This window comes from Silurus meridionalis, chromosome 2, assembly GCF_014805685.1.
Source record: "Silurus meridionalis isolate SWU-2019-XX chromosome 2, ASM1480568v1, whole genome shotgun sequence".
NCBI lineage: Eukaryota > Metazoa > Chordata > Actinopteri > Siluriformes > Siluridae > Silurus > Silurus meridionalis.
The window spans coordinates 30,523,713-30,538,631 of NC_060885.1; the positions used below are offsets into that span (position 1 = coordinate 30,523,713).

At 38.8% G+C, this 14,919-nt stretch overlaps 1 protein-coding gene and 1 long non-coding RNA gene across 4 annotated transcripts in view; one reads left to right on the plus strand and one right to left on the minus strand.

Moving 5' to 3' along the window:
- Nucleotides 1–14,919, plus strand: part of runx3 (RUNX family transcription factor 3) — a 48,964-nt gene that overhangs the window by 18,733 nt on the left and 15,312 nt on the right. For both annotated transcript variants that reach the window (XM_046867697.1, XM_046867707.1), the window contains 3 exons: nucleotides 530–686; nucleotides 3,804–3,908; nucleotides 13,179–13,325. In XM_046867697.1, the coding sequence (XP_046723653.1) occupies nucleotides 530–686; nucleotides 3,804–3,908; nucleotides 13,179–13,325 (409 nt within the window). The remainder of the gene's footprint in view (nucleotides 1–529; nucleotides 687–3,803; nucleotides 3,909–13,178; nucleotides 13,326–14,919) is intronic.
- LOC124397861 lies at nucleotides 191–1,896 on the minus strand. 2 transcript variants are annotated; one of them, XR_006927979.1, is made up of 4 exons: nucleotides 1,606–1,896; nucleotides 1,274–1,359; nucleotides 521–658; nucleotides 191–285 (listed from the first exon to the last, which is right to left on the minus strand). It is a non-coding gene; the product is annotated as an uncharacterized LOC124397861 (long non-coding RNA). The 2 variants fall into 2 exon arrangements; XR_006927978.1 differs by lacking the exon at nucleotides 1,606–1,896 and having other exon boundaries at nucleotides 1,274–1,571.

Genomic DNA, 14,919 nt, shown 5'->3' on the forward strand with positions numbered 1-14,919 from the left:
TGTCAATTTAATAGGCATCCAAATAAACATCACATTAGACACGACTGAGACTTGGAATGTCTCTTCAACTGATCTGATAAAACTGCTTTCACAACTCAGAGGGAATAATTGCAGTTTGGGGCTTTACACGCCGATTTGGCAGTGCACATCTTACCAGGGCATGCCAAGCCAGTCACACCCAACAGAAATGATCTCTTAACTGAAGCTTTTAATTATAATTTTCAGTCTTGTAAAAAGCTTAAAACGGCTGTTGTTGGGTTTTGTTAAGCATTTTTTCTGGACAACCTTAATGAAAGAAAACACAAAAATATTTGTTTACAATAATGCATGATGAATGATGAGGAGAATGTAGAATAAATAAGCATATTTATTGCTGATGTAAACATTTTGTATATTTGTATATATTAAAGGTGCACAGCTGCAAGTGCGTTATATAGACAAAGTGTGCTTTGTGGTTTTCACCAAGGGTTTCTGTGTGTGTGTGTGTGTGTGTGTGTGTGTGTGTGTGTGTGTTTCATACCTGGTGCAGGTGGTGGCTCTCGGTGATGTTCCCGACGGCACCCTGGTCACCGTCATGGCCGGAAACGACGAGAATTACTCGGCCGAGCTGAGGAACGCGTCCGCCGTCATGAAGAACCAAGTGGCCCGCTTCAACGACCTGAGATTTGTCGGAAGAAGCGGCAGAGGTGCTTAAAAATAGTATTTTAAAATTATATATATAAAATAAATAAACTAGATATAAATAGAAAGAATGTCAAAGACAAGCAGAAACCAAACCGCCCACCTGGTTGGATGTTAAGTGCCCTAAATAGGGTGCCTAAGAGCTGATTATTTCCTCATTAGAACCCGGTGGAGCTCAAAGCAACATTAGGGGTTTACCTCAGATTGTTTGTTCCGTAGCATAAAGATGTCTGATTAAGAGTTTATTTAAAATGTATTTGGGGGATAGTAAATATTTTATGCAATGCATCAAAAATAGAACTACATCCTGGACTTGTTTTGTTTTTTTTTGTTTTGTTTTTTTTTCTTAAACCTAAATGTAGTGGTGGACTTGTGGAGGATTTTCTCCTTCAGGTTCGCCTGTTTACACGCCTTTAAAAAAAATGGCTTCATCCCACATAGCTGAGATTCCTTCACAGCCCCTTTCCCCGTCGTTTCCTCTTTCTCTCCGCTCCTGGCTGACTTTTTTTCCGGTAAACGCCAGACTTTAAACAGTTACAGACGGATGAGGGGAATTTAAAAAAAAAAAAAAAAAAAGGAGGAAAAAAAATACCTTTCATTTCTGCAGTCAGTTCACTGCACCCTGTTCCTCCAGCCTTTCTGTCACACCCCGAAGCTCGCTACTCGTCCTGTCTCCACCTGAAAGACAGTTCGTCTGTCAGAAACAAGTCGACCACCGCTTCCACCGCCACCGCAGTACCTGAGTGTTTCGACACCCGGCTATATAACCAGGAGGCTGTGCGGTTTATAAGGATGTGACCGCTGTTTCTTCACCAAATAAAACCCCAAAACGCCGCTTTCAGCACCCCCCTTATTTTTTTAAACAATGAGACCACACACACACACACACACACACAAACACACAAAAAAACGACCGTTACTCACTCAGCGCGCGCGAGATCCTGCCGCCTGGGCTTTTCTGAAGCGCCTCGCGCTCCTATAACGAACGACACCCAACCACCGGGCGCGTGCACAACAATCCAGAACATTCTGTGACTGAATCTCAAATGACCAACATAGAAAATAAAATAATAATAAAAATAAAAATTTTATACAGGACATAAACGATATCCAGCCTGCTAAGATACAAAATAAAAATTACAGGCTAACCCCTAATAAACCGTGATTACGTAATACCTGCTTAATGCTAAGCTAATTACAGTACAGGAGTTTACTTTAGAATTATGTGGTAATATATTTATATATACTTGCTAATGACTCAATTTTTATTAGACGTTATTAAAATATATATACACTAGATAAAGTCCATATAATCTTACTGTAGTCAACTAACAATTCAACTTGTTGAAAGAAATCCCCTAAATTACGCGATCCATGTTCACCAAGTGAAATACTTGCTCTATGCTAAGCTAACTATAGGAGTTTATTTCAAAATATTGTGGTTCTATGTATCTGCTGATGACTTCTTCATTAGCCTTTATTAAAATATACAATAGATAAAGTCCTCATGTCTTACTATAGTCAACTAAAAAAATCAGTGCAAATACTCCAAAATTATATGATACTATGTATACTGGCTTATGACCTTATTTTAATTAGCCATTATTGTAATACAATATATTATTATATTATTTTAATTAGCCTTTATTATAATATAATGTATTATTATATATTATAATATAATGTACACTAGATAATGTCATTTTATAGCCCACTAAAAATACAACTTATTAAAGGTTACTCTCAAATACATGATCAATTTGCTAGTAAAATATTTGCTTTAGGCCTGAATGAAGGCTATAACAAGAAAATAAATGTTGTCTTATATCAAACATTAGATTAAAATTAAAGTTGCCATGGGTCCTCTAATTTATGATTTCATAATAGTTAAAATGAAATAAATAAATAGGGAACATGGTTCAGTAATCTGCTTAACTAATGCAGTTGTATTTTTCCAGTTCAAAGAAACTTAAAGTACAATGAGGAACAATTCCTTTTTTATTGTACAATTGAGTTCAATTCAGTGACCTCTAATGAGAGACATGTCTTTATTATTCAAAAGTTTTCCAAATGGCATTTTCCCTCTTTTTTCCCTCTATTCATATACGACATGGCAGGCCGATGGGCTCTAGTCTAGGGATCTCTGTGCTACAGTTAATTTCAACAAAAAGTGTATCTTGTAAGAACATATTTTGAGTTTATTCTAAAATATGGCAGCACTGTTACTATACTTAGTATTTACTTCACTTTTATAAACCCTTATAAAAAATATTGCAAATAATACAGTATAGGTTAAAGCTTATATGTTTCACTATACTTAACTACTAACTTTTTAAGTGTTAGATCTTCCTTCAAGCACCCCTTCAAAAAATAATATACACCCCAATACAGTAAGTTTATATACGCTGCTATAACTTACTTAAGTGAAATCTAAAATTTATATTATGTGTATTAAATTGATGCATCTTTACTTTTTTTTTTGAAAATGCAATGGCATTCATAAAAGCCTAAATTTAACATACTAGACTTACCATGCACAAAAAAGCATGTTGAAAGTAAATTACTCAAAAGATGTTTTGATGATTTATTAGAATATAGTAGATGATATCAGTGTGAGTGTTGATTTCGATATATATTTCTGAAGAATGCTTAAACAGTTTAAAATTAAAAAAAAAAAAAACACCCAGATAAAATAAGGAAAGAATGGTATTACATTACTGCCAATAAATCCTACAACTTGTAAATTAACCTAGTGAAGAAAATAAAAAGTCAATGCAATATAAATAGATCACACATTTATTTTAGAAATTTTAGACACAATAGATACTGAGTTGCTGCTGTTTTATTTAGTGCTAAAGATTGTCTTTTGAATACAATACAGCAGTTTATTTTGAGCAGTGAATTTGCTTACAAGCACTGGATAAAATTGAGTCTTTTCGATTTCTGACCACCGCACAAACCATCTGCTTGACCAAAAGTGTCCCACCCGCAATAACACAAATGACAGTGTATTCAACCCGAGCCACATGACCACTGAGTGAGATTAAATAAAAGACCCTTGCTCACTTCCTCTTGTTACACACGGGTGATGCATTGTTAATAATTTCCTTTATGTATTTTAGGAAAGAGTTTTACTCTGACAATTACTGTGTTCACCGGACCCCCCCAAGTGGCCACGTACCACCGCGCCATTAAAGTCACAGTGGATGGGCCACGAGAGCCTAGACGTGAGTACCCAAGTTGCTTCTTCTATTCATCATATTCCTTTATTTCCATCTGCCCCGTTAATACTTGAATAAGGTGAAACCAAGCCTCTTTTTAACTAAAGCACAGCTCTCATAACTTATCGGATTTCTTGAGACTATTTTGACAAATAGATAAAGTGATATAATTGAAATTAGAAGTAAATGGCTGTGTGATCCTGGTGGTGTGTGCAAATGTAAAGCTAGGGTGTCATCTCTGCAATCATACTGTGATATGTGCTAAATACAAACCAGTAGTCACTGAGTCTGTGGCCGGACCAAAAATAGATTTAGTCCATATAACACCCAATCCAGGAGTTATATTAGTCTATATGAGTCATGTTGCTGTTCTAAAGTTAATGTTGTGTTCACAAATGAACTAGCATCACCTGGATCTGCTGCACCAACAGGTTAGCATCAGTTAGTTAGTTGTCATTTTTTTTCCCCTCACTACGATTTAGAAGAATTGATCTAAGGTGGATCACATTTTTATGATGCCAACCCAAACGGTATTTCTGCTCTAGGCATTGGCAAGAGACAAATAATGTGACAAACAGAAGGTTGGGCATTCTTGGATGTTACTACTAATTAGCAGGAAACAGTTCACCGTGTGCGAGAGAGCTAGATGTGGCGCCAGAACATATATCTTTACATGGAAAGCAAGGGGCCAATGTGTGACATTTTCAAGGGGCCTTAAGATGCTCATTTATTGTCTTTAGAGTGTTTTACAGATTTTTTTTGTTCGTTTAACTACTGACGTGTGACTAGGTAGTGTGCGTAATCTAAGAAACCAGTCATTTTGGTAATCATTGGACAGGTTGTTTGGAGCTAATGATGTCAAAGGTGTATTCTCGGAACGAGTAGGTGTTATTCTCGAAACGCTCACGGCTAAAACAGATGCACGAGTCGTTGGCAGATAAAAACGCAGCGTTCCCAAAATTTCTCTTCTGTCCTGTTTGAAGACAACTGAAAAATCGTGGTTGAAAAACGTAAGTGTTTGCCAACGTGTGCACGCTGGATGTGTTAATAGATGACACAGGCAGCCCTTTTGTGGTTTAGAAGGTTGCCAACCTCAATTGTGAACTCTTATTAAGCCCAGGTCTTTCCCTCATTAGCCAGACCGCTAAGAGAAACAGGGCGGCCTCGAGCCACAAAATTGTCAAGGTCTCTTTCTCCCACCTCCACCGGGGTCGAACCCTTGACCACACGAGAGCCTGCTGACTTAACACTCTTCAGCGGTTCAGCGGGATGGAGCCGGGTCTAATAGGGCTAATGTAGGGCTTGACCACAGAGTCATTACCGCTGGGAGGAAAGCGCGAGAGACAGACACTGCAAGTGAGACAGCGAGGCGCAGAGATGGTTATTTACGTTCACATGTGCACGTATGTATAGAAGAGCAGGGTGCATGCAAGATAGCGAACTTGTGGTGTCATACGTGCATGCAACACATACACAAGCTGCTAAATTTGTTTGTGCGCATGAGAATGTAATCATGCAGCAGGGTTTTGTGTGTTTGTGTGCCTGGGAAAAAAATCACGTCATGAAAGAAAAACGTTTTTAGTCTTAATGTTTAGAAATTGCTAGTGAACAGTACTGCCCTTTTAAAAGTATAACATATAAAAATGGAGATGGAATTAAAACGAGAATACATTTTAATCTGTGGCCTTATATATGTATATATAAAACAATGGCTTCTACTGGTTGAGGTCAGTTTTAGGTTTAGGCCTTAATTTAAAAAATTCAAACCGTGTGTGCAGATAATTCTGTATCCTCTATTAATATTACATATATTAAATAAAGCCCTATTAGTGTGTGTGGGTGTGTGGGTGTGTGGGTGTGTTTATGTGATGTCAACTGCTCACACTAACATTTTTTAAGCCGATCAAGGGTAAAGCAGAGAAATACTGCTTATTGAGCAACATAGAACAAACACACACACACACACAAACACACACAAACACACACACACACACATACACACTTTCACGCCTGGCCATTGACACCTCTTGTGTTTTTTACCTCCTTATGCAGCAGCAAGTCTCATATAGACTGCTTCACACTCTCTTGAACTTTTTGCATGCTAAATTTAAAATAGTGTTGCTTTCTAGCATGAAAACACAACACAAGGTGCCTTGAGTGGCTATGCTACTACAATCTAAAAAGGTGTCTGCAGCTAGTGTGTTTGTGTGTGAGCGATGATGGTGACGATGGTGACGATGATGATAACCATAATGTTTGTGTGTATGTGTATGTCTTAGAGTTTAATATGATGATGGCTCATTGTGGTATTTTTCAAACAAGGCCACACCCTGTTTCTTCTTAAGCAAGGGTTGTATAAGGCCATGCATGTGTATGTGTGCATGTGTGTGTGTGTGTGTGTGTGTGTCTGTTTGTGTGTGTGTGTGTGTGTGTGTGTGCGTGTGCGCGCGAGTGTGTACGGTTCTTTGATCAAGCTGCCAGAAGAATGGTGCCGTAAGGTTGAGTAGAGAAACCTGACAGACAGGACCAGGGTTTCCCTGCAGCTAAATGCAGGACCACACACACACACACACACACACACACACACACACACACACGCGCTCCCGCAAGCCAAACCACAATAAGAACGCAGTCACACGCACACATCCAATACACACCCAGAACTTAAGAGCCAAAGAGTTTAACACTCCAGCTCGGGGTCACATGAACTCGTGTTAAAAGTGCACACAGACGCAGAACGAGCGCTGGCTTCTTTGCAGAACGAGGTGCTAAAACCCAGAAGATGAAGCAGCAACAAAAAAAGCATGGAAATTATGAACGTGTGGAGACCCTCCCTATCAGAGGCGCAGTATTTGAACCGCACCCATTACCACATGCGCACGATGTCACTTAGTGTAATAGCGTAGAAACGGTCGGCGTCGGACACCGGCCTCCGGATCGCTTCCCGTGGCCGAGTGTGAGCCGCAAATTAGAAAGTAAAAACAAGAATCAAGTGAAAACTTGATGGATTTGTCTGATTTGCGTTTCGCCACCGAGACCTGTGTAAGATTTGCAAATGCATCAACAAAGCATGTGATATGGCGATGTCTTCTTTGCGTGTGCATGTGTGTCTGAGTGTGTGTGCGTGTGTGAGCGTGTGCAAAGCACCTGCCAGGTGTGTACATAAACTAGGCCCCGCCTGTCTCCCATAAATCACTCCAATGGCCTTCTCCTGTAGGAGACAATAGCTTCATGTGGACTTTGATGTCGCCAAATAGACCAAGGGCCCTTCAAAGGCAGCATCAATGCTGAGGAGAGAATAGGAAAAGCTGCTCACTCTGCGTATGTGTGTGTGTGTATATGTGTGTGTGTGTGTGTATTTTTTGCTTTGTGTTGTATATTTGTCAGTCTTTGATCATGGCCTCAAATTTACTTGAGATATTTTTATTAAACAACAAAATACATATATTATTAATAATTTTTATAATATTATTGATGAATTATTATGGGTATAAATACGAAATCGGATTTATAAAGCATATGTTGGCTCATTTAGATAAATAACTTACTGGTTATATATAAAAAAATTATTACACACACACACACACACACACACACACACACACACACAGTTTATTTGCTCAGTTTCAGGTTGCAAAAGTTTCCCTCATCTGTTTTTGTCCTAAACACATCTATTAGATTGGTACACCTCAATCCCTGTATTATACACACGCGCATACGCACACACGCACACAAACACACACACACTCACACAAACATGCACAAGCACATAGACAGCCGCTGTGTTTATAAAAGGGGGGATCCCCGCTGGTGTATAATACCATATAATCCCAGAGTGAAAGCAGGGAATATTAGCTTGAATACGTCTCCTCAAGAAGAAAGAAACAGAAACACACCACATGACTATTTATCTTCCGCCTGTCACTCTTTCATTAGCCTTTCATTCTGGATTTTTTCAAATTATTATTATATTAGCTGAAAAAGCATCTGAAGGCATGATTCATACTCTTTTACTCTTCCCTCGTAAACCTGTTAGCTTTGTTTCCATGTGATGTCACTATGACATCATTAAAGCCATGTAACAATAGCAAAATGTACCTTCTTTGTTACAACAGCTTTTCAATGCACTAAAAGAAATATTGCAGCAGTAGCCGTGAAAAAAATAATAATAATCCCACCAGCAACACATCTCCATCTTTCTCCCTTTATTCTCTCCTCCCTCACTCCCTAAACCACTGTTTCTTTTCTTGGCAAAGGAGACGACAGGCCTGGTTTGTGCACAATCATACAGCATTTACGCTCTAAAAAAAGGGTGTTGTTAGGATCTATTCATACCGGGACCTAGTTCACAAAAGCAATGAAGCGTAATCCTACTGATTTTTACCACTGTACAATCAAAACAAGACACATTGGAGGGGTTTCTCAGGCTAGAAAGTTATGGAGAACGAGTGAGTGTGTGCACATGTGTGTGTCTGTGTGTGTCTGTGTGTACGTCCGTGCGTGCATGTGTGTGTCTGTGTGTACGTGCGTGCATGTGTGTGTATGTGAGTGTGTGTGTGTGTGTGTGTGTGTGTGTGTGTGTGTGCGTGTTACGGGAATGGGCCAGAAGTAATTCCGCTGTTTATTTTCCAGACATTTTTAAAAAGGAAAAATTCTGCAAATAATTGATACGCCAAAACCTGTGCCCAGACTTCCAGTAAAGGAGCTAAAACAGAGCTCCAAAAAGGCAAATAGACAGACAAATACTCTCTCTCTTTCTCTCTCTCTATCTCTCTATCCTTATCTACCTTTCTCTCTTACTTACATAGAGACATACCAGTCCATAGCTGCTGTAATCATATCTTGAATCCGAATATAGCTTGGCTTGTGTAGTCAGACTTTTTTCAGTTTCCCAATTAATTCTTATGTAATATTTTGCAAAAAAAAACAAAAAAAACAACAACATTTGAACCCTTTGTTATCTTGTCATATACTGATCTAAAATAAATTTTGATAAGACATAGCTGCTGTACATCATAACAACTAAGTTTCACACCTATTAGTCCACTATTTAACTGATTTCTAGTTCACTGTACCAGTTTAGAAGGACAATAAATAGATATGCTGAACAGTGCATACCCACAAATGACATTTCTAGCGGTTTTAGACGCCCACATGAGACCTGGTTTGTACAGAGCACCTCGTTTTTGCTCTACTGGCCTAGTTTAAGTTTCAGCCGGGCCAGAGTTCAGGCAAGCCGCCAAAAACAGATACCCCGCCACCTGACACACACACCTTTATATACTCTAGCTCCTGTTTATCATCACTCCAGACTCGCTTATTTACTCCAGTACTGCATCTCTCCGTATTGTTAAACACAGCCAGGAAAATCCTTTATGTTACATGCTCAGGCTTGTTGCTCTGCCCAATGGAGTGAAAACCTGAAAAGATTGATGCATGTGACTTTTAAAAAAAAAAATGTTATTTGAGTTTTACACATGAGAATTTAGTAAAAATAGTCTACAGACTCATGCCTTAGAGCGATGACAGCTTAATAAAGGGGTAATCCCTCTCTTTATCTTTGCACAACCATAGATGCTGGGTATACTTTAGCTGGCTGCACACACAATTATGCACACCCACACAAGCCACATGCTAAGTGGAGGATTTCTGGGTTAGCATTAGAAGTAGATTTCATTTCCAAAGATTAAAGGAACAATGACATTTACAGTTTGCTTTGTACCTCAGATTTCGCTAATTTGCCAGGGCGTGTTCTGCGTTTGAACTTTGCTTCATTAGGATTTTTTCGCTGATGCTACCAGGCTAAAGTTGGTAACGAGTTAATTGCTAATAGCTATGAGTTTGTCTGCTAAATGCGGAAATAATCACACACTCACTTCAAAAGGGAGATTAAGTCTGAAATAGAAATACGCAATCGTTAATACAATTGAACGGATGATGCAACTAGTAAAAGAAACTAAAGAAACTAGTTGCTCCAGAAATAATTTAGGGGGCTTCACAGCGGCGGCTGCACATGTCACATTTATGTATATATATATATATATATATATATATATATATATATATATATATATATATATATATATATATATATATATATATATTTATTTATTTTTATTTATTTTTTTAATTTATTTTTTCTTATTGTTTATAATAGTAAAGCTAACTTTATTGGGAAATTGTTTTCTCCCATTTCAATATTATAAGCTTTTCTTTTGTATATTTTGTATATCTATCTATCTATCTATCTATCTATCTATCTATCTATCTATCTATCTATCTATCTATCTATCTATCTAACTATCTATCTTTCTTTCTTTCTCTTTGTATAATAATTCAAATCTGTTCCAATTTCAAATTCGAGTCTAATATTCTAATACTATAAACTGGCACTGGGACTAAATAATGTGCTGAGGAAGAAAGTGATTTTAGCTCCACTACATCCTTTTATAGATTCTAACAGATACGCATGTCACGCAGTATCAAAAACCACTCTTGAGTGTGTGATGATTTAGGCATGCAGTTTGCACAATGATGTGCTCAAGTGCTAGCAAGATTAGACATGTACATCTAGTGCAAACTGCTCAAACGATATGTGTTTGAGAGTTAAAAATGTGTGAAAAATCTTTCTTCAAATATTGACACCCTCTCCCCATTCGAAACAGCCAAACAAGATCAAATGTTAATTGGAAATAATGTTCTAAACAGAAGAATAGTTAGAAAACAGAAAGAGACAGTGAGCATACAGAAAAGTGTCCCTGCACATGTAGAAGCTGACTTAGTCCAGTCTGAATATGGTTCAAGTCTATTAATTTGCATGTCAGGCTTTTTTTTTTACTTTTATTACTGACAGGAAAAGAACAGCAGGTGCAGCGATACAGAAACATCTTTACCCCCTCATTTCCTTTCCTTTCATTTGAAAAAAAAAGAAAGAAAAAGAAGAAAAAAAAAAAAGTTTAATACGAGCATTATATGCAAAACCCCTAAAAAAAAATAAGCCTTAAAAGACTCAACAGCGCTGTGTCTTTTCTCTGGGGGTCTAAAATGTTCCTTGTTTAATCCAAAAACAAGATCTAAAGAATTGCAGACAGACTGTCTCAAAAGAACATCTCTTAGTCAAATCGCTGCCAGACAATCCCTTATTTCTCATTTATTCAAAACGCCAAGTGAACCAGCTCAGCTCCAGATCGATTCTAGTCTGTTATCATGCACCTATTGGCCCTGTTTATTGACACTGATGCAAATATTTACTGTGCGCCCAGGCTGGATACGAGCCCAAGCCTTTGAGTTTGAGGGATCAAATATCAGCCCTGCCTTCTCACTATACAGTACACAAACATAACCAAAGAAAAAGTCTTCCTGTAGCATGTCTCTAGCAGGGACCATATGTTTCGTTTAACGGTAGCAAGCGAGTGCGTGTGCAAGAACGAGAGAAAGAGAGATAGAGAGAGAGGGGAAGGAAAGGAAGGAAACACAGCATATCAGTTGGCTAATCAGTATTTTTCAGTTCACGCACAGCTGAGTGAGAGCTTTGTTCCGAGGTATAACACACTTGACAGGCAACGCGGGCTATTTATGTTGAGTTTTTACACGATAGCTATTTGGCAAGGCCTCATAACTATCTGACAGGTGAGAGCCTTAAAAAGTGCATTGCCTAATTATATTTAAAGTGTGTGTATCTGTGTGTGTTTGTGTGTGTGTTTGTGTGTATGTGTGTGTTTGGAGTGTATTGAGTGCTCATCATGAACTGAACCCTCTCCCTCGTGAACCCCATCCATTTGCCCTGTCTGTTCTGTGGTTATGATATCATAATGAAAAAAAAAAATGCCACATTCCTGTCTAAGTGCCCTGTACACATGAAATATTCATCCAGCCCAAAGTGGGAAGGTGGGGGGTTGTTGGGGAGGGGGTGATGTTGGGTCTAACCCTCACACCTTCACACACAGGCTTCCCATGGACATTTAAAACAGAAGTCTTTAACATCAGGACAAACACACACACACATCCACACACACACACACACAACCACACAGGTAGAAGCAAATATTTTATAAGCGTTTACGCTAAATGTTAAGTGATACCAAATATCATTCTCTTCGTTCTCTTATGATTTATTGGCTCGATCATGAAACAGGTGTCTCACGCTTCTCGAATGAGCGAGCACATAAAACTGGTTTTAGAAGTCAAGTAGGCAGAGTTATAATACCGAATTAAAAAAATACAAGAGATCGAGGTCACCAAGGATATCAGAACTATTAATAAAAAAAAATGAATAAATACAAATTGTATAATATTTGCAACAAATAATAAAAAGTTTTTTACAATATTTTCTACCAAAGTTTAAATCTTGCTTTTTATTATAGCTCTTTGCAGTACTATGGCATTGAATTGTTTTACAAAAATAACTAGAAACTGATAAAAATGACACATATGTTCACACATAGAATGCAAAAGAAATTCGCCATTGATCATGTTACCTATTACGACATGTAGCAAGTATTTTATCCCCTACTAATTTAGCTCTTTTGCTGTTATTGCCAAATCTTCCTCACATTTTAGTCCCCATCAATTGCTTAGCAAATCTAAAGCCATTTTATTGTTTGAGGGAGAATTTTTTTTTTGTCCCCTCTGTCTCAGCTCTCTATCTCTGGCTTGTATAACCAGTAACCACAACACATAAAAACACAGACGAGCCAATAAGCGAGAGTGGCACCAAATGGAGAGAGAGAGAGAGAGTGAGAGAGAAAGCGGTAAAAGAACAGATACACTGCCCTGGGGCTAAGAATGGAAGGATGATATATTGCCCATCGGTTAAGCAGAGAAAGACGAACCCATATCCAAAGATCGGTTTGTGCCCCACAGTGTCAATATAAAATATTCAAATGTGCCCCATTACTCTGCATTAAAAACCACAGAATGTTCACATGCAGCTCAAAGTGTCACACTGATAGTTGCATTAAAGGCCTTCCATTAGGGTCTGCCATCCCACACGTATCACGGTGTGTGTGTGTGTCCTCCTAGGGGGTGTTTGGGGTAAGACATTTGACAATAACCTCCACAAACATCTGCTTTTTTCCGTATGAACTGATGTGAAGTGTGTGTATGGTACGTTGTTTAAACTGTTATAATAATAATATAATATTATCACACCACACAAGTGGATTCTCTGTTCTGACTGGTCAGAGAGGTGTTTCTGAACCAGCAGTTCCTGAGCAAATCAAAAGTTTATAGTAATGCTATCGTTCGAAACACTGAAGAACTCTGTCCTCTGTCCAGGTCACCGAGTGAAGATGGAAGAGTCTCAGAAGATGCAGTACAGTGCAGAAATAGAGAGGTATCGGCACCGGATGAGCACCGGCAATGGCACCACCCGCACCTCACACCAGAGCCCTTACGGACACACTGCTGCACCCCAAATATCAGGTACATGAATGTGTGTGTGTGTGTGTGTGTGTGTGTGTGTGTGTGTGTGTGTGTGTGTGTGTGTTAGTGATGGGTTGTTTATGAACAATTCTTTCATTTTGAACGAGTCTTCAATGTGACTCAAAGTGTGGTTTGTTCATTTTCTGCTGTACGCACATGAGCAAAGCATCGTAAAATCTCTGACGGTTATGTACAGGAAACAGAATTGAGTAGTTCATCCTTTGAGGCCTTTGGTCCGAGACATTCGTCCTTTTGTCTCTCAAATTTGACTCAAATTTACACTTTGAAGGTGATTAAAGGGTTAAAGGAACCAAATGAACTAATTCATTCAAAAAAGATTCGTTAATTTTGAGGAACGAGATTCAAGTCACTAAAATGATCTAAACTTCCCATCACTAGTGTGTGTGTGTGTGTGTGTGTGTGTGTGTGTGTGTGACAGCGAGAGAGACAGAAAGTAGAGATGGTCTTCTTTTCAAAGTGTGCCATTTTTGGTGTGTCCAAAATGCATGATTTTGTCCTTGGATGCCCCAGACAGTGTTTTGTGTGTGTGTGTGTGTGTGTGTGTGTGTGTGTGTGTGTGTGTGTGTGTGTGTATATGACTGTCAAACTTGAGATACACACATAACCTCAGACCACAGATTTTGGAATCTCACAACCACTCACTACATGTACACCCACGTCTGTCTCCTTAGTGTGTGTGTGTGTGTGTGTGTGTGTGTGTGTGTGTGTGTGTGTGTGTGTGTGTGTGTGTGTGTAAGAGAGAGAGAGAGAGAGAGAGAGAGAGAATCATAGAAATTGACACAGACTCAAATGGAGTGATGTGTGTGTACGTTCTCATACAAATGTAAAGCCCAGCGAAAGCAATGGCGTGTCAGAGAAGAGAACAGGAAAACAGACGTGCTATCTCTCGCTCTGTTTTCTCTCGCCTTTTTCCTTCTCAATACACGAAAGCACTAGCTTATTTCACACCCTGCTCCTCCACCCACTCACTAGTTCTCATGACGGTGAGTGTGTGTTTGGCAAGGCGAAAGTCTCTGTAATTCTACCTTTCGTTTTATTTAGCTCTCTGAACACTCACCCTTGACTCACTTATCCGTCTGAAGAAAAAAAAGAAAACATCAGCTGAATTTTTACTGACCACTGGATTTAAGGAGAAAAGCTCTATTCGTGTGTATTTTCAAAAACGTGACTCTACATGACGTTTGCCACATTATGAATTTCCACTCCATTAAAACGTCTGCATATACACCGATGTGTGCATGTGTAAATGGTTTGACTCTGTGCCTTAACACACTGACAGGAAGTATCCACCGAGCCCTGTAACCGAGAATGCAACATTAAGTGCGTTCATGGCTAAAAGGGATACAGCTCTACGGCTGGCTGCGTGGTTTTTTGCATGATCGGCCAGGGCATTTGCGTAAAGGAAGGAAATGAACAGTCTGTCTGACATCTGCGTCTCAGAGTCGATAAGTAGCGATCATGAAAAGAAAAAGTTAATAAAGAAACTAACTTTTTTTCTATCTGTGATGAGTCATTAACATTTTTTAATGCCACTTGGAAATCCCCCACTTAGTGTCTGTGTGTGTGTGTGTGT